General features: G+C 57.2%; 2 protein-coding genes across 3 annotated transcripts in view; one reads left to right on the forward strand and one right to left on the reverse strand.

The window, feature by feature from the left end:
- Nucleotides 1-3,483: 3,483 nt before the first annotated feature.
- OLFML2A (olfactomedin like 2A) lies at nucleotides 3,484-10,599 on the reverse strand. 2 transcript variants are annotated; one of them, XM_027892943.1, is made up of 8 exons: nucleotides 10,527-10,599; nucleotides 6,515-6,778; nucleotides 6,154-6,261; nucleotides 5,881-6,066; nucleotides 5,419-5,680; nucleotides 5,077-5,307; nucleotides 4,730-4,915; nucleotides 3,484-4,489 (listed from the first exon to the last, which is right to left on the reverse strand). In XM_027892943.1, exons 1-8 carry the CDS (start codon nucleotides 10,590-10,592, stop codon nucleotides 3,888-3,890), a joined length of 1,905 nt encoding a protein of 634 aa, XP_027748744.1. In that variant the 5' UTR covers nucleotides 10,593-10,599; the 3' UTR covers nucleotides 3,484-3,887. The 2 variants fall into 2 exon arrangements, with proteins under 2 accessions (XP_027748744.1, XP_027748743.1); XM_027892942.1 differs by lacking the exon at nucleotides 10,527-10,599 and having other exon boundaries at nucleotides 6,515-6,997.
- A 968-nt stretch (nucleotides 10,600-11,567) lies between these two features.
- The window catches only part of NR6A1 (nuclear receptor subfamily 6 group A member 1), a 70,171-nt gene continuing 62,037 nt past the window's right edge, over nucleotides 11,568-19,701 (forward strand). Inside the window, exon 1 of the mRNA XM_027892944.1 lies at nucleotides 11,568-11,600. The gene's annotated coding sequence lies outside the window, so the exon portion shown is untranslated. The remainder of the gene's footprint in view (nucleotides 11,601-19,701) is intronic.

Below are 19,701 nucleotides of genomic sequence, written 5' to 3' on the forward strand. Positions count from 1 at the left end.
CAGCTGCCGGTGCTGGCCCTGGGTTTAGCACTGGTGTTTGCAGAGTGTCGGGGCCTCGGAGGCTCACACTGTTTATTTGTTCCTCGTAACTGAAGATGTCCCTCAGCACTGGAGCAGCTTCCTGGGAAAAGCCATTCTTCAGCAAATAAATAATTTCCCGGGCGGGGAGGAGGACGGAGGCGCAGCTGCCGGCTGGCTGCGGGGCACAGCCTGGGGCTGGTGGCGCTGCGGGGGGAGCCCTGGCCCTGTGCCCTGGAACACGTTCAGCAGCACCAGATGTTTCTGCCCAGCACAGCGGGCACAGCCCAGAGCGGATGGTGTCCGTGGGAGCTGGCAGCTCCTGCTCCTGGACCCCATCCTGCAGCTGGGGCAGGGGCTGAGGCGTGGGGGACCTGCAGAGGGGGCAGAGGGAGATTCGAGTCATGGAATCAGAGTCATTTAGGTTGGAAAAGACCCTCAAGACTGTTCAGCCATAAACTTAGCATTGCTGGGGAAAGCTCAGGCCCCACCTCCTTTGGCTGGTATTGCTGCAATGGACACAAACCCCAGCTCTTCTAATGCTCCTGGTGTTGCTCCTGTCACCTCCCTCTGATGGGGTGGCCCTGATTGCTGTCCCAAGCGCTACCATGGGGGCTGACCCCATTTCTGCAGGATGTGTGAAGATGGGATACGGACACACAAGGTGCTGTCCAGGGCAGGGAACTTGGGAGTGACCACCCTGGGCCAAGGTGCCCTTGGCCATGCCCTGCTGCACTGCCCGCTGCCCTCCACGTGCCGGGAAGAGCTGGGCCTGCAGGGCTGAGTGTGAGCAGCGCCTGGCACACCTGGTGTGACCATGAGCCCCACGCTGTGGGCACCCAGCCTGGCGGGGACGTGCCGTGTCCTGCCGGCGGTGCAGATGGCCCAGGTCTGCCTGGGGCAGCCGCCCTTGCCTGGCCCTGAATGCCCGTTTTGTTGGCCAGGCTGGGGCAGGACTGGCCCCCACACTGCCCTGGCCCTGCTGCTCCATCAATGCAGGCAGTGTCTGCAGCAAGCGCTGCACTGCAGGGCCCTGCGCCCGCTGTCCTGGGGGCTCCCAGGCAAAGGTGACCCTGGGGCTCCCTGGGACAGGGGCTGCTGTGTGCTGGGGCTCCTGGCCCCCAGCCAGCTGGACTGTGCATCTGCAGGGAGGTGGAGAAAGCCTCTGTGTCGGGCTGAGCAGAACCCGGCCATGAGAGCGGCCCACGGGCAACCCTCTCCTCCTGCCTTGCCGTGTCCTGGGTGCTGCTGGGGAAGGGGTGATTGCAGGTGCCCCCTGCCACTCTGAGGGGCTGCCGTGCCAGGGGCTGGGGTGCTGTGGAGCTGGCAGCAGCAAGCCTGGGAACAGATTCCTGTTTCCACTGGGGAGTGAGTCAGCGGCGGCACCGCCAAGGCCCGTGGGTCCCCTCCCTTCCCTCCGGCCACCGCCACCGCCCACCACCTGCTGCCCAGCCCTTTCCCACAGCTGCCCAGGGCTGTCAGCCTTGGCACCTGTGGCTCCACATCACCTCACGTCCCTACATCGCCCTGCGGCTCTCCAGACACCGAGCAGGGCCTCGGGCAGCACCAGTGATCCCCCACCAAACACGTCCCAGTGCAGGCAGCTGACGGGTGGGGGCACAGAATGGGGGCTGTGGCACTGGGACTGAGCCTCCTGTTCCCCATGGAGGACCTGGGGACTGCTGGGTTTGCCAACAGGCTGGTGGTGTGGCTGGGCACCACGTCTCTGCCGAGCCCCTGGTCCTGGAGCCTGGCTGTGCCTGGACAGCTGTGCTGCAGGGATACGGCTGGAGGCGGCTCCTGGGGTGGAATAGGACCCAGGTTTTGGAGCCCCCCCAGTGGGTGCCAACAGGCTGCAGCCATGGACAGGCTCTGGCCAGGATGTCCCCTGGCGCCATGCCCTGCTCGCTGTACATCCTGCCCACCCAAAGACCGGCCACCCCTGGCTCACCCTGGCCCCGAGGCAGCTCTGTGCTGGGCCGGCACCGTGGGGAGAGCAGGACGCCAGCCTGGGCAGCGGGGCCAGGAATGAGGCAAAACCACCACAAACAAACCAGCCCAGCCAGTAACTGAGAAGGAGGCGGGGGGGCTGATCAGGGCTCACTGCCTGCCTGCACCGAGGGCAGCCGTGCTCGCGGGACGCGATTTTGGGAGTGAGGGCTGTGGCACCAGAGCCACCTGCCCAGTGGCCTCGTCTGCCCTTCCCAGGCGCCACATTGCTGTCACGGGGCCCTTGGGCACCACAGCCCCCCAACATCCCTGTCTCAAGCTTCATTTGCTGCTTGCTGCTGAACTGAGAGATTTTAATCTTTTAATCACGTTATGAGCCGAGGTGGTGCCGGCCACGCACAGGAGGAATGTCTGGAAGTCAGCAGCGCCCGTCGCGGTGGGAGCCCATCCTGCCCCCACCCACATGCCCCCACTGTGTACTGCTTGGGGACCCCCATCTTCCCCAGCCTGCCTTGTCCTGCCTGAGACTGGAACTTGCACCAGGAGCAGGACCTGGGACCAGAGACCGGGACCAGGCATTGGGGATGGGTGCCAGGACAAGGATCAGCTCGCGAGGGGCTGATGGGGCTGAATCTCCCTGCGGCAGTCCAAACGACCCAACACAACGTAGTCCTCTGACCACGCAGGTTTCATTCCTCCATCCCCATGTTTTCTGACCGAGGGGAGCAGAGGGGCGACTGCAGCCCAGCCCTGCGCAGCACGGAGCCACGGCAGCCCCTGCGGAAGAACAACAAAGCCCTGGAATTAGAGATGTGCTGGGAGTTTACTTTACCACAAAAAAATGTCAGAAATCCGTATTGTTTGGACAGGGATTTGCTGGGGATCGCTGGATAAAAGCCTGGCAGGGACCCAGCCGGGGGGGAAAAGTCGGCGGGTTCCTTTTCTGTGGTGAGGACTCGCGGCCAAGCCAGGGGAGCAGCGCGGCGCTGGTGCGGGGTCCGGCCCAGGGCAGGGCAAGGGTGGCTGGTGAGGGATAGAGATGGTGAGGCACAGGGACAGGGAGGGATGGGGCTGCCTGCCCGCTCCTCCCTGCCCTGCTTCAGGACAAACGACAGCACATGCAGCCCGTTTTCACATCTGTTATGTTTTAATACTGTTCACGTCTAAAATGACCAAAACCAAGCCAAGCATCCGCAGCCCCTTGCCCTGCCTCACCTGGAGAGTGGGAGGGCCACGGGCTCCCCTGCCCAGGGCTTGCTGCAGGCAGGTGTGCGGGCAGGTGTGCGGGCAGGTGTGCGGGCAGGGCACCCCAGTGCTACGGGCAGGCTCCTCTGCACCAGCTGCCCAAAGGGGCCTCATGGAGCTCCAGTGAATGCCTTTAAATAACAAGCTAATGAGCGGCAAAAGCAAGGGCATCTTAACCACATTTCCTAAAATAGCAACCGGCACCTGTTGCTCGTGCCTGGCTCCCAGAGGCCCTGCCCGCCCCGCAGGGCTGGGCACAGGCCAGGGCACGGGGGGTGTGCGGGGAGGGGGCTCGGCTGCGTGCAGTGCAGTGGGTGCTCAGTGCAGTGTATGGGGTGGGTGCTGCCGTGGTGCCAGCGGTGCTGGAGGGACGTGGGGCTGGGCTCCTCTCTGCGTCCCCAGGAAGGCGATGCCAGCCGGGCTGCCGTGACCCCGGGGGCCACGTTGTCGTGGGGGTGTCAGCTGGAGGCTGTGCTCACCCGCACTCCCTGCCCCACAGTGCAGTGGGCACGGTGCAGGCGACGGGCACAGTGGATGGGGAGGGGTTTGGGGTGGAAGCTGGGCTGTCCACAGCCCTGGCCCAGCTGGGGTTGGGGTGCCAGGCCCAGGCTGTGTGAGGGTGCCCCAGCCAGGCACAGCAGAGGGTGGGCACAGGAGTGGGACCGCCCGGGTGCTCAGACCACGAAGTGGAGCCCGTAGGTCATCTGATGGCCATTGTCCCAGGCGTAGAGCACCTTCTCCTTGGGGTTGTAGTCAACCTGCGTGGTGAAGGAGTAGTGGTTGAGGAAGGGCAGTCGGAGCTCTGCCTCCGTGTTCGTGTGCGTGTCGAAGGCGTAGGAGATCTGCCCTTCCTTCTGGCTGTAGGTGTCCACAGCGTAGAGGATGCCGCAGATGATGAAGCAGTTCCCGTAGCTGTTGCGCTTCAGCCCCGTCTTCCAGGTGGTTTCCTTGCGCACCGAGAGGTCTCCGGGGTCGAGTCGGCTCAGCACGATCACCTCCTGCTGCGAGTAGTCGTAGTCCACAGAGGGGTAGATAACCCAGAGCCCGCTCTCATCCACAGCAAAGTCAATGTCTGAGTGGCCCCTCCACTTCCAGGGCGTCGTGTCCTCATACACCACGTCGTGAAGCAGCGCCCAGCCCGCCACGTACCGCTCCTTCAGGTCATACTTGATGATGTTCTTGGTGAAGGCACGGTTGTAGTAGAAGGCCCCCCGGTACACCACGTGCCCAGTGCCGATCCAGTTGTAGGGCAGCTTGTAGAGGTTGCTCCAGCGGCCTGTGAGGGGGCAGGAGAGGCGCTGGGACCACTGCAGCACTGGGGTCCCATGCACAATGGCCCGAGTGTGCTGGCAGTGGCAGGGGAATTGTGTCCCCCTCACTGCCCTGTGGGTGCTCCCCAGCACAGGTCCCCATGAGCTGCCCACTGCCCCAGGGCCTGGCACAGCCCGTGTCACACAGCACTGGGCACCCACCCAGAAGGAGCTGACCCTGCACCCACTCAGCTGCTGATCCTCACCCTGCTTGAAGTTGTCAAGGCTCCTGAACTCCACCAGGCTGTTCCCATAGTAGTAGTTGGTGACATAGATACGGTCATCCTTGGCCGCCGGGTCCTTCATCCAGGCCCCCTCGTTGCGCCCGTAGCTGTGGTGCTCCATGGGGGGCTCCACCGACTCGATGGTGCCTTCGCACTCCACCTCCTTCACTGGGTACCACGGAGGAGGAGAAGGACGAGGGCTTATCCCTACCCCAGGCAGCTGCCTCCTCCTCCTTTCCCACGGCATGGCTATTGCCGGCCTGGCCTGGCCACGGGCAGTGGGACTGCAGGGCCGGGTGCCCCCTCCCAGCTGCCCTCTACTCACCCACCTCTGTTTGGTGTTTCAGGGTCCCCAGCGCTGTCATCCCCCTGCCCAAGGGGGCTGGGGGGGCTGCGGGTGGTGCTGCGGGGGGCCGGGGCAGTGCTGGGCGCAGCCGTGGTGCTGGGCACGGCGGTCTCTGTCTGTGCAACAGCTTGGGCTGGGGTCCCCTCAGCTGGGGGGGGCGGGGGGCCCCTCTCCTCCTGCTGCTCCGGCACAGCTGCCCCCCTCGCAGGGCTCTCTGTGGGGGGACCAGCTGGGAGTCAGTGTGTTTGCAGGGGCAGCCCCAGGCCCTCTGCCTCGGTGGGAGGGTGCTCCCACGCCCCCACCATGCCCCACCGCCGGGACTCACCGCGGCTGCCGGCCGGCCCCTCCACCGCTCCCGCCTGCCCCACCTTGTAGTACGTGATGCCTCGGACCATGGTCTGCTGGTGTGCCGGGGGCTTGGGCTTGGCTGTGGGCTGGGACCCTGCCCTGGCCTTGCTGTTCTCCTTTTTGGGCTTCTCAGGCTTCAGTGGCTTCTCCTTGGGCACTCGGGGGGCCGCCTTGTCCCCCAGTGCCTTGCGGGTGCTGGGGTACCGCCCCGCCTCCTTCTCTCGGCCGCCTGCCGTGTCCTGGGGGGCACAGCCTGTCAGACCCCCTCCCCTCCCACCCCTCCACTTCCCTGCTGCCACTGAGCCAGGCAGCGGGCACAGGCACCTGCCCCTGGCTGCCAGGGGTGCACTGCCAGAAGCCTGGGGAGCTCAGCTCTGCCAGGCAGCACCGGCGGTGCCTGTGCGGGGCCGGGCCCCGGGGTACCTGTGGTTCAGGGTACCTGTGCCTTGCTCTCAGGGACAGCAGCCGCGTCCTTCTGAAGCAGCTGGTAGCCCAGGTTGGAGATCTCCTTCTTGATGCTGAGCATGATGTCAGAGTAGTTCTCGTAGCGTTTCATCTGGTTGGTGAGGTGCAGGACGCTCTCCTTCATGAAGTCGTTCTCCCTGCTCAGGTTAGTCTTGATGGTCTGCGGGAGAGGAGAGGCTGGAACCACGGCACGCCCAGAAAGTCCTGAGCAGCTCAGGGATGCAGAGATGGTGCTGCCAGAGCTCACCTCCTCCAGTGTGTTCATCTGGGCCACCACCTTGCTGATGTAGGAGTGCACCTTCATCAGGTCCATGCTGTACAGCGTTCCCTCGAGCAGGTCCACCATGGACTGCAGCTGCAGAGGAAGAGCAGGGCTGGGCCACAGGACAGGGCTGAGACAAGGGGCTGGGGCACAGCGTGGGGCTGGGGCACAGAGTGGGGCTGGGGCACAGCGTGGGGCTAGGGCACAGCGTGGGGCTGGGGCACAGGGGGCAGGGCTGAGGCATGGGGCAGGGCTGGGGCACAGGGGGCAGGGCTGGGGCATGGGGCAGGGCTGGGCAGTGTGGGGAGGGTGTGTTTGGCCCCCAGTCCCACCATGCCTCAGGTACCTTGAAGAGCTCGGGCGCCTGCTTCTTCAGCTTCTCCATCTTCCACTCGTTCTCGCAGGGGTTGAGCGAGGAGGGGGGCGCGGTGCAGGAGCACCTGCAGTCGGCCCCCGAGCTCACCGTCTCCACCGTGTAGAAATCCTCCACGCGCGCGCTGCCGTTCCTGACGCGGCTGCAGGCGTCCTTGCTGAGCGGCCGCAGGATGCACTTGCAGCGGCAGTCGGAGCCCTCCGAGGTCATCCTGACCTGGTCCATGTCACCCAGCACCTGTGGGACACGTGGTGAGCCTGGTGTCCCACCAGGGCCCCGCTGACCCCAGCAAGCCATCACAGCCATCCTCCTCTCTGCTGCCTGCCCAGAGTTCTCCCACCACCCCAGGGGCTCCCGGTTGTGCCCCAAAGAGGGTGAGGCAGAGTCTGGCCCAGAGCACTGTGTCTCATCGCTCTGCACCTGGGCTGACAGTGACAAAGCCCAGGCAGCTGCTCGTCCCTACGACTACCAGAGCGTTTCGTGGGCCAGGTAATCCAGTCCCACTTCCGTGGCTGTTTCCCAGCCTCCAGCAAGACCTGAGTGAGCAGAGATGGTGGTAGGACCCAGCAGTGCCTCTGTGCCCCCACGCCCGCGGCCTCCAGCCCACACAGGGCTCGTTGTTCATGGTGACATTGCAGCCACCTCGGGGTGAGCTCGGCCCCTCCAGACTCCCGCAATGGCCCCAGGCACATGCTCAAGGACTCTCTTGTTTCCACACATGGCCCTGACTCACGCTACGAGCCGGGGTGCTTTTTAGCTGGTTTAGCCCAGTTCTCCTCTAGTCCCGCGGTGCTCAGGAACAAGGGAGCTGAGCCCCCCTCACCCCCACCACTGGCTGTGCCCCCTGGAGACGCCTGGGCTGGCAGGAGCTGTGCTGGGTGCCCCGTGTGCGGGGCTGCTCCGAGCACCCGGGAGGGTGGGAGAACAGCGACAGGCAGCACAGTGACCCTGGAGGGACAGGGCTCTGCCCGCAGGGACTCTGACTCATCCTGGGAAACAGAATGGTGGCAGAGCTGGGAAACAAGCTGAGCTCTAGCTCCCGGTCTTCCCCGGACTACAGCAGAGCACAGTGCGGCGTGGGAAAGGGCAGAGGCCCACGGGGTCCATGTCCTGCCTGCAGGCAGCACCCACGGCCACACAGGCACCCTCCCTCCAGAGCCTGACTGGGATGACACAGTGCTGGTGGCACTGGGGCAGCAGCTCTCCCTGAGCGCTGCCCGCATGGCACAGACCCCTGGCTCCCCACAGCCCACACGGGCCAGGGGCTTCCTTCTCTTCCTGAAGGGCTGCAAAACTTCATGCATTTTGCATTTCAAAAAACCCTCTTTTATTCAAAAGGAAACCAGGTCCCGCTGGCTGAAGGAAAACACCGGGGGGGCCAAAGGCTGTAAATTGAGGAGGATCTAATCAAGCTCTCAGCAGGGAGCAGGGCAGGGACCCCCTCCCCAAACACCAAGTCGACAGGCTCGCACCTCCCCGGGCCCCCTGACCTCCCCATGGCCATGCTGGCGCTTGTGCAAACAGGCAGGACGATTCACAGCCCGGCCACGAACTGCCAGCCCCTCCTCACGGAGCCGAGCAGCTCCCCAGGCCCGAGCTGGGCAGCTGTGCTGGCCACGAGCGATGTCCATCCAGGACACTGTGCTGCATGAGGTCCTGGTGTGCACACACATCCCCGGGGGAACCCCACACGAGGTCCCGGTGGCCCCATAGGAGTCCCACTTAAGTTCCTGGCCGGGGTCCCCTATTCCTGCCACCAACCAAGCACTGGTGAAGGCACCACCATTACAGCACAGCCCGATACCCAGGCACACAATGCGATCCCCCCCGCCCTCAGCACCTTCTGCAGGGCAGGGCTGCAGCTGCCTGGGCTGCCAGCTCATTCCCAAAGGAGCAGGTGACTGTGGGCTGTGGATCTCTCACGGCCCTGGCACGCTGTGGTGGGAGCCACAAATGGCACAGAGGCCCTGCGTGCCCCGCTGGGGGGAAGCACGAGCAGGCGGGTGCCCAGAGCAGCAAACCAGCCCCGAGCAGCCACAGCAGCTGTGACACCGCATGGTGAGGGGGTGTCTGGCACGCAGAGCCTCGCCCATGGCAGGAAGGGCCAACCCCTTTCCAGGGAGCCCCCAGTTCCAGCCCTGTGTGTGCCTCACTGCTCCACGGCCGCCCGCCTTCACGTGGGGCCGTAACACTAAACCTTGTTCTGCCTTTTACCAGCTCCTTAAACAGGAACCACATGTTCTATTTATACAGAAAAACTCATAAACAAGGAAGTATTAAAAAACAGGCTCCCACGTGGGGAGCCTCTGCAAGGGTCACCTGCTGTGGGTGCCCTCTGTCAGCCTGTGCCTGGCTGTGCCCGACTCGGCAGGGCACAGCCCACACCTGCCATACACATGGACCCTCTCCGGAACACTGAACAGGTGGGTTGGGATGTGGGGGCACAAGGCAGCCTGTGCTGCTCCCGGTGGGAATCCAACAGCTCCCTAAGAAACGTGACTGGGGGCTGCTGCAGCCCCGTGGGGATTCTGGTGGTTCTTTCCCTGGATCCCCCCTCTCACTGCAGACCCCAGCCCAGGGTGCAGGAGGTGGGTGCCGCCCATCCTCCAGAGTGGGTCCCAGATCCACAGAGGCTGCACAGCCATGGCTGGTGTGGGAGAGCGTCCCTGCACTTTGCTGAGGGTTTCCACACTTCCAGTTTTATGAGCTGGGTAATTTTCCCAGTTTCTGAAATCTCTTGCAAGAGCATCCATGTGAGCACTAAGTTTGTGACATTATTTGGAGAAAGCAGGACCTTTGACAATGACCCTTGGCCAGCTTTTAAGCTCTCCTTTGTCTGCTGCCAGAGGACTCGTCTGGGAGGAAAACACGCTGTGTTGATAAGCTGCTGCGCCGCACGCCTCTGGCACAGCTGCTGGAAGGCATGTCCCCGTCACGGGAGGGAAACCATGTCACCCTCCTCTTCCTCCTCCTCCCAGGTTTGGCACAAGGTGTCAAGCACGTCCTGCAGCCAAGGCAGAGCGGTGCTGGCAGGGCTGGGCCGTGGCTGACGACAACCAGGCCCCGGGTGCTGGCGCTGCTCGGGTGTCCCATGTCGGTCACGGGAACACGGCCATGCCAAGTGCTCGTGTGGCACACATATGCCCACTGAAGGGATCTCATCCAGCAGCAAGAACGGAGAAAACACCTCTGAGCACAGCAGGCAGCACCTGCAGGGAGGGAGGCATGGAGGAGGTGACAGCACCGCGTGGGTCCGTGGGCTGCAGATCCCAGAGTCCTTCGGGCAGCATCACCCCTGGCACCCCGCCTGGAACCCAGCGCAGGGCATTCCAGGCTTTGGATATCTGTTCCAGGCCAAGTGCTGCTGACTACAGCTGTGTTATCGTCCTATTCCACCAAATGTCTTGGACAATCCTGTGTTTTTAACATTTTGGTGATCCTGGCAGTAGCTGCTTCCAGCACCATCCCTCTGGGCTGGATCCCGGTGTCCCTGATCCGGCCTCTGAGGCCACTGACCCCGCGGGAGACAGGTTCCAGCTGGAACCGAGGGCTCCTAGATCCACGGGGGAGGCCGGCTCCCCCCGCTGCCCGCTCCTCACCCCCGCGGGGGAAGGCTTGTCCGGGCTGTTCTCTCTGGCACGGAGTCGCTCAGTGCAGCGTCCATCGCCGCAGCGCCGGGGCTCGGGCACTTCCCAACCCCGCGAGCGCGACCCCCACCCGGACCATTCCCTGCGCCGAACCCGCACCGCGAGGGGACCACCGGCACCCGCCGGTGCTCCGGTACCCAGCCATGCCCGGGACCCTCGCCCGCTCCGCCCGAGACCGCCCGACCCGCCTGGCACCGCCAGGAATACCAGACCTGCCCCACAGGGACGGGGTTGCCCCGTCCGCTCCCAGCACCGCCGGGCACGGCGACCGGGACCCACTGGCCGTGGTCGCCGTCCCGGTCCCGACCCCCGTGGGTGCCGGTGCGGCTCGTCCTTACCGTGGCGGCGCCGCGCGCCGCGGCCAGCGCCGGGAGCAGGAGCGCGGGGAGCAGCAGCGCCCGCATGGCGAGAGCGGCGGCGACCGCCCGCACCGAGCCCCGCTCCGCTCCGCTCCGCCCGGCCCGGCCCGGCGGGGAGGAGCCGCCCGTCCCGCCCGCCCGTCCCGCCCCGTCCCGGCGACGGCACCGGCCCCAGCAGCGGCGCCGCGGCGGCGGCGCGTTCCCCCCGGGCGGAGCCGGCCGTGCCCGCCCCGGGGCTGCTCGGGCTCTCGTGTACCGGGGTGCCCGGTACCCCTTTCCCGGGCTGGGCATCCCCGAGGGGGGTGGCCCTGGGCGAGGCGGGCTGGACCCTCGCTGGAGCTGCCCGGTTACCCGTTTCCCGGTGCCCAGTGCCGGTGCCCGGCTTCCCCTCTCCTCGTGCCCAGTGCCCGTTTCCCCTCTCGCGGTGCCGGTGCCCGGTTTCCCCTCTCCCGGTGCGCCTCTCGCGGTGTCCGGTGCCGGTGCCCGGTTTCTCCCCTCCCTGTGCCAGTGCCCGTTTCCCCATTCCTGGTGCCGATTTCCTCTCTTCTGGTGCTCCTCTCGTGATGCCCGATGCCCGGTTTCCCCCCTCCCGGTGCCCGGTTTCTCCCCTCCCTGTGCCTGATGCCCGTTTCCCCCCTCCCGGTGCCGGTTTCCCCTCTCCCCGGTGCCGCGGGCAGCGCTCGGGGCTCGGCCGGCGGGTGCCCCCTGGCGCCGCTCCGGTCCCGGTGCAGGGGCGCGGGGGAGCCGGGGCGGGCCGGGTCTCGGCGCCCGGGGCGGGGCAGCGCTCCCCGCGGGCGGCGCTCGGACTACGGCTCCCGTGGTGCCGCGGGGGGGCGGAGCGGGGCGGGCCGGCCCGGCCGAGCGCGGCGCGGCCCTGGCTGTCAGCAGCGCCCGGGCGGCCATGGGGCAGCGCGGCCGCCGGGGCCGCTGAGACCCGCCGCGCCCCGGCCCGGCCCGGCCCGGCCCGGCGCGGCCCCGGCGCCGCCATGGAGCTGGAGCCGCCCGCCGAGCTCCCGGAGCCCCGCGCCGCCAGCAAGGGGCCGCCCCGCACCGGTGAGTGGAGCGCGGGGCTCGGCCGGGCCGGGGGCGCGGGGCCGGCGGGGCCGGCGGGGCCGGCGGGGCCGGGGCCGAGCTGCACGGGGGGGTGCCGGGGGTCGGAGCGTCCCGGTGGCCGCAACTTTCGGCGGCCGCGGGGCACAACAAAGGCCGCTGCCCGCCCTGCCCCGCTGCCCCCGCGGGCCGGGCCGGGCCGGGCCGGGCCGGGCCGGCGGGACCCGCTCGGGGCGCTGAGGGACACGCGGGGCTCGGGTCCCCTCAGGCGCTGCGGCGCCTCCTGTGAATTTAACTCGTTTCACAAAAATCGCGTTTTCCCCCTCCGAACGCGGGGTGTGCGGGGTGCGGGGCCGCTCCCGGCTCGCTCCGGGCGGCTGTCCCGGTACAGCCCCCGCCGTGTCCCGGTACAGCCCCCGGGGGTGTTCCCCTCACCCCTGGGAGCCGGTCCCGGCCAGGGGTTTATGGGCACCATTTGGGACCCTTTTACACTTCCCTTATGCAGATGCCGCATCTGCACTTGAATGTCCCTGCCAATTTTTATGGTTTACAATTGCATTTTACCATCTTAAGGTACTCGGGTTCTCTACAAAGGGTTCGCTCAGACAAAAGAGGCTTTTTATCAGGCAGCATCCTCGGTTTAAGATACAGGCGGTACCAAAACACACGCAGTGCGGGAACTGCAGAAATGGGCATTTCTGTAACCACCCTAAGGTGTAATTCTGAGTTGTGTCCCTGGAAGCACTTTATTCCTCCTCGCTTAATTAGATGTCCAATTGGATGAAAGACACTTAATACCCTTAGATACTTTAATAATGCTTTTAATACTTTAATACATCCTTAATACTTTTTGAACTTTATGGCTTAATTTGTGAAGTGTTGTTGCTTTGGTGTCCCTAAGAGTCCAACAGTGTTAATGCTTTGTCTGCATTTGCTATTTTTCTTGCAGACGTGGGATTTTGGGGGAATCTCTTTTGATTAATCAGATTAGTTCTAGGAGTTCCTTGCATGTCTTGTATAGCTGTTTCATGTGACAGACGTACCTGTGGCTGCAGTTAGTCGTTTGAATGGATAATGTGACAACCTTCTACTACTTTGCCTTTAAAAATGTGAAATACTGGGGCAGTGTTGAGACATTGCTTGACCTTCAGTCTTTCTAAAGCCTCAGGCGGCCAGGGGAGGAGCAGAAAAGATTGGGTTGTTAATTCATGGGCTTATAAAATACCTGCAAAAATGGCAAATGAAGACTCTTAACATTTCCTCTTTCTGAGGAACATTACCGGCACTTCTGATACCCTGAGTGTCTTCGTGAAAACAGTTCAAATTGTATGATGCAAATACGGGTACACAGGACAGAGGTGCAAAAGTTGGAATGTGTTCTTGGTGGCTATGTTAAAATCATTAATGAACTTAAGCTCTGCACGTGGCTTCTGTGTTAACCCAGAGTAAACTGCTGCAAGTTTATTGGTGTCTTCAGTGAGAGAAGCCTCGGGATAACTTTGAAATGGCGTGGTTTTATTTCAGCAGTTACGGGCAATTGCAGCCTCATTATTTGAGGGGGCACTTGACGTTCTCAGAATATGAGATGATGGTTTTTCCCTTGCCAATTTAAGTACCTCTCCTTCCGTGTAAGAAACATATTTTGTCATTGAGCAAATTAATGGCAATGAGTGAAACCAATTTTTTTTTAAAGTAATTACATTAAGGTGTTCATTTTTCCTGCAGTAGTAGCAATTATTTCTCAACAGGGTCTCATATAAGAGCAGTTTCCCTATAGCTTCAGTTGGCACATTTTTCCTCTGTGAGGGAGACGTGATGGCTTTTACACAGCTTTAGTTATTTTTTGTTTTAGCTAAAATAGAGATAAAGCAGATTATCTACAATTGAGGTAACTGTGGACACTTTGTTGTGTAGTGTGGTCACAGAAGACAGATTTATCAGGAAACAACTTTGTGTTCCTGTAAAATTATCAGAGTTTCAGATAGGCAGATTACTGATCTGGATGAACTTCATGCCAGAGAGAAGAGGAAAGTTGTCAGAACACAAAGAATGTTAACATTTTCAAAAAAAAAATTGTTTTGCCTACATCCCTTCCCTTTTCCAGAGCACTCCCAAACTTTACTGGCACACACTGACATTTTTAGTGGTTCTTTAGGCTTGGTTGCTTTGCATCTGATGAGATAAGCCTTTGCTTAACAAAGACTATTTCATTGATATAGTTGGGTCTTGCTATAAACATTTCTTTGAAGATTTAGGAAGAAAAACAAATGGAGTTGTCGAAGGGGAATGCTGCTGAAGTCAAATGTCTCTGAATAAACAAGAAGCTAGAGTGTTATTTCACCTCAGTGTTGGCTTGTTGAATGTGGATAGCTCTTGCTATTGTAAATAATAATAATAGAAAATAATTGAATTCTGAACTCAGGTCTGTGATGGGAGAGGAAAGACTCACGATTTAGGAAGAACTTAATTCCTTTGTTAGATTTGATGGTAAGATGGAAAAATACCTCTTGGTGTAAAGTTGGAATTTGGTATTGATGTCTTCTGTAGATCATTAATCAGGAAGATGGGTTTATGCATGCCTTTTTGTGCCGAGCCCAGGCCTGTGCTGGATGCTGAGCAGATGCAGGGTGTGATGCGACACTGCAGCAACAGGATTATTTCCCTGCCTTGCTATAAAACAGTATAAAGATGCTGTGTTACAGAAAAGGGGGGAACTTCCTCATCTACGAGACTATTTTGTGATTGTTGGGAAGCAATAGCCATCTTTCTGTCCTGCCTCTGGCAAGTCCTTTGTGGTATCTCTTTTTTTTGATGGGGAAAATGTGCCAGTGGTTTTATTGAATTACTGTTCAACTCCTGTGTGGCAGAGCTTTGAACAGATGCATTTACGCCAGCATTCTGTGAGAATGGGAGCACAGTTTATCCTGTTGATAAACTGCCTATTTAAATAAAGCCTTCAGCAGTGTAATCTGGTAATTCTAATTAAGTCATTTACATAGAGAATTGGCCCAGGGTTTCATCAGATGGCTGCTGGGGAGCTGAAATGCATTCTTCCCCTCCAGCTGTATTAAACCAGCCTTTTGATCCTGTCCTTTTTTTTAGCCTTTAAGCCAGAGTGGTTATCACTGTGCAGAGTTAATTGAGAAAGGGAAGTTGGGGGACAAGGGGACCCTTCGAGGTTTAGCTTTGGTCTTAATTATTACAGCTCTAATTACATAATTAGAAGACTTCCAGATTTTATACGTTGATAAAAATGATTCTGTACAGGTTTTGTTAGAAAGAGGAAGTGCACCACAGAGAGGCTTCAGTGAAGTTCTTTATTGGTAAATGATTGCCCATAACTTATCTTGAAAGCAGTATATGCCTGGAGTGTGTGAGTTCTCCTCCAGCGCTTCGATAAGGAGGTTTCATTTACTCAGGGTGCACCCCACGTCCTTCAGAGAGCACAAGTTACGTGTCTGCCTTCCCTTGCTTAACCATCCCAGCTATGGGCTTGGAGAGGTGGTGAAATTTAAACTTAGAGAAATGTCTGCTCAGTGTGAAAGATTAATTTTTTCAAACCCATTTCCCCTTCATAAACACATTGGGAAAAAAAAAATGAGGAAAAATTTATCACGGCTCTAGTGCCAGGCTGACTGGAAACTGCTGGGATGTCCTTGTCTGGAAATACCTCTCAGCTGAAACGTGATAAAAACCTTAAATAGTTTTTATGGAAACATAATGTGGAACTGTGAAGTCCTGGGGACTAAATCTCAAAATTCTCTTGTCGGGTAAAACCCCCCCAGGTCTGAGATGCCCAGGGTTTACCTGCAGGAATTGTTTTGGAGCCCTCAGATCCTTAAGCCAAGTGATTAAATGATGGCTGTCGTGGCTGTAGTAAAAATTTGTAAAAGAACTTTGAGTCTCTGAAAGTTCTGCCAAACACCAACTTGTCCTCCAAAAATCTCTTCATTCACTCTCACAGCTGTAGTTCTATGTTTTTTGGCAATACTTACAAGGAATTATTCCTAAGTATATTGTTGCTTCAGATGTCTTGTGTGCGCTCTTGCCAGGAGACTCCATATCCTCTGCCTGTTTTATCCACAGCAGTAAGGAAATGCCCTTTCTGTGGGTCACAAGCAGGGATTATTCTTACCTGCAAATTTACCTTATTTGTAGTGTTTTACAAAACTGAAGGAAACTGAGGAAAGATGCCAGTGTTGGGTACCAGTGCGCTGCTACCAGTTTGCAGTAGCAAGCTCAGTGTGTGCCTACTGATTGCCTCCTGTTCTGCTGCTTTGTGAAGGTTTTCTTTGCCCAGTTCTGTTTTCCTGCTTACCTGGGACGTGCTGATCGGGTCCATCACCTTAACACTTGAGTTGACCTTTAGCATTTCACTTGGATTTACACAGGGCCTCTGCTCAGTGAAGTGGTTCTATCACAGGATGATATCCATAAAAATGACACTTCCTAGTCTTGCAAAAAATCCCCAGGCCCATTGGAGACATGTGAAAAGGACACCCAGCAGGAAGAGAGGCCCATGGCCTGAAATATTCATCAATCATTTTCCTGGCACCAGGAAACCAATCAACTCTTCTAAGGGGGAGAGCGTAATCAATCACACGATGTGGGAAACGGGGCTGGCCGGCACTGCCAGAAACGTTCCCTCGTGTGCACAGAGGGAAGTGTTGTGTTCATCCTTCCTCTCGAGGGGTAACTCACACCCGCAGTGCAAAGGACTCGTGTTTGGAAAAGGCAGGCTGTGCAGAAAACAGCTTATGCTGTACTGGCAACTCCAGCCTGCACTGAAGATTTTGTTTCCAGTAATGCTGAGCTGGTTTTCTTTGAATATTTTTCCATTCCCTCTCTGTAGCTGGCAGGTGAAGGGTTTGTTTCCTGTTCCCAAACCTCTGTGTTCTGAAGTGGCAGGTCCAGCAGCAGCATGTTTTTATCTAGAGGATCACAATTTTAAAATTTTACTTTTTCTTCGTAAAACAACATAAGATTGAATCAGCTGCTATTGCAAACTGGTGCTGGGGAAGGCATGCACCTCTGGGTGCTTGGTCTCTTTTTTCATCTTTGAATTATTCTAAAAAAAAAAAAAATATATATATATATATAGGTTACCCAATAATAAGTAAACGGTAGTTGTCAATATCTGTGGAATATTTTATTGTAGCATGTGGACAGGGGTTATTTGAATTCAAATAATAATCTGAAATTCAAATAAATTGAAATTCAAATAAGAAATACTAGAAAATAATATAGAAAGATGCTTTAAATTGGAATAAGATAGTTGTTTGTAGCTTTGTTTTTTTCCTAGGGAAACCTCTACAATAATTGCTGCATAGTAAAATAAATGGCAGTGCCCCAGCCTTTCGCATCTTGTTTAGTCCTCTGGACAGCAGATCGCACTGGATGATTTTTTCGGAGATGTTTCAGGTGGGGGTGCAGGGGGTGCTGGGTGAGCAGCCCTACCCACCACTGCCCAAGCAGAACGTGGCCATCTGTGGAGCACCAGTGGAGAGCAGCTTGAAAAGAGAGAATATGAATAGATTTCCCTCACCAGTGCATGTAACAGTTATTTTAGAATTGCAAAACTTGTAATCATATGCCTTAAAATCTGAGATTAAAAAAGGCAAAATTTGTGTATGCTGCCTTTACATGAAAATCAGCGAAACATGAACTCCTGTATTATTTTTTAAGTTAGATTAAATGTGAATTAAGATTTCAGATTGCTCTTCAGAGCAGCAGTATATTCTAAATTCAGTCCAGATTGAATTTCCCCTTGAAAAGATGACGAGCCTCCTTTTTAAAAACGCAGATATTTTTCCTGTATTTAAGGTGATTTCCTAGTATAAGTGGAGACAAATATCCAAATGCTAGGAATGGTGCTTCTATCCTGATGAACATTTTCTGACTGTCCAACAGTTTCTGAAGTGCTTTTTAAGATGCTTAGATGTGTTACCACAATCAAAAGCCTCTCCGAGATGTGGTGTCCTGCAAAATGAGATTATGGCATTGGCAGATGTGGCTGGAATGAGCCCCGAAGAGAAAGGGAAGTGTTTCTGGAATTGCAAGCAGCAGGAGCTAATACGGTTTGCAAACATGGGAGACAGTGGGCAGAGAGGTAGGTGGGGAGAAAGAATCCAATTTCCCTTGATTCCTGCCCGTTTGTAATCCCTGTCCCTGGGAGGCCACAATGCTTAATGTAAGCCTTTCACTCCAACAAAACCCGGGGTGCTGGTGGGGCTGAGAGGGAGGTGCTGGGTGAGGCTGTGGATCGCTGAATGTCACCAGCAGGATGCTGGAATCAGTAATGGAAGGAAAACCTGGAGTCTGAAGGACTGGTCAGTTATTGCAGCCATTGGCACGAGCCACAGCCCCTTCCAGATGGCCTGTGGGAAATGAAGACCTCACAAAAACGGGAGAGCAACACCCACCACTGTTCCCACACTGACACTTTGAGTGCTCAGCTCGTGCCTTGGTCCTTGTATGGCGTGCAGGGAGAGCCATGGCTCTGGGGATTGATTTACAGGGCAGAGTATTTCATATTCTGACATGTCCCTCCCATGTGCTGAACCACAGGACTGGGAGGTTTAAATCCCAAATGCCAACAGCAGTGGGTTTGGTGTGACAGTGAGCATGTGCTGCTGCTGCCCATCTCATGCCATAGCTGAATGTGGCAGGAGCAAATTGCACCAGGCAGCTGGGAAGCTTTTCCCTCTAATGCTGATTTAATGTTAATTATACATTCAGTTGTTGATTTGGATGATGCAGTGCTTCTGTGTACTCGTGGTGACAGTGAGGAAGCTTGTTCCCATGTGCAGTGCTTATACCTGTTTTTCATAGTCAAGGCTTCTGTCGTGATCCTCAGAGCACAATTCACTCACTAAGTGCTGCCCAGGCTCCTGATCCCAGGGCTGGTGCAGCCAGCCAGGTCCTGGCAGCGTGCAGCTCAAGTCCATTACAGTCAGGAGCTGTAATATTAGCTCCACTAATTAAAACTGGAAGATAAACGCTGTGAAATTAATTAACCTTGAGGTTAGGGAAAACAGCTGTTTTCAGGCTGATCACGTGTCGGTGCCATTCCTGCACTGGCTGCTGGATTAAACGGGCACATTACCTGTCTGTGGGGAAAACAGGGTGGTTTCCAGCCTGGTGCTCTGGCTGGGGTTTGGAACAACTTGCCCCTGGGAACACTGAGTAATTTGCAACATGATTGCTGGCATATTCTGTATATCATAATGTGCTATTAACTATCAGTAGATGAATATTAATCTGGGTTGATATTAACTCTTTAAAAAAATAATCTCTTGTATAATATCAGACAATTCTGTTTTTTAATGAAGGTAACTCTAGTGGACTCTAGATGGATTTTGATGGATAGTAATATGCCTTGTGTTGGCCAACATTTTATCAGTGATCAAAAAGTCAATAAAGAACTTCCCCAGATTTACAGAATGATTATGCAATTGATCTTCCAATATTGGAGTTGGCTGGGCTGCCTGGAAGGCAGTATCCTGGTCAACCAAAATGTACTCCAGGTAGAGAGGATGCAGAATTTTATGCCCAGGGACAAAGCCTGTGGGCTGGGGCATTGCATGCTGAGAGGCATTGGATATGAAACAGATAATCACTTTCATTTTAGGACATGCCTCGAGGCTCTTTTCATCGACAGCATTTTTCTAAAAAGCTTTGCTGTTTGACTGTGTATGAAGTCTGCTCTTTTGGTAGCCTGAAAGTGTAAAATGAGATGCAAATGTGTATGAGCCCCCTTAGAGCAATGAGCTGCCCTGATGCACCTTGCTGTTACCAAGGGCTGGCTGTGGATGGCACTTCCATCCACACCACCCCATTTTTCTCAGGAGCAGAGCCTGCTAAACCTCCCAGGGAAGCACCAGCTTTCCAGAAGGGCACACTGTGCTCTGCCTCAGAAAACACAGGCAGCTTCTGGAAACCCATCCCATCCCGGATGGGGTAATGCTGATACCACAGCAACGTGCAGCTCCTTTCTGCTTTGATTTTTGTGCCTCAGGAGGCACGTCAGGAATCCTGTGACTTTTGATGGCATCAATAAATCAGATACCATGCTGACAGAATTTTACTGGAATGTAAACAGGCA

Source organism: Empidonax traillii, unplaced genomic scaffold (genome assembly GCF_003031625.1).
Source record: "Empidonax traillii isolate 1590-97213 ecotype Southwest subspecies unplaced genomic scaffold, ASM303162v1 scaffold375:size1330703, whole genome shotgun sequence".
NCBI lineage: Eukaryota > Metazoa > Chordata > Aves > Passeriformes > Tyrannidae > Empidonax > Empidonax traillii.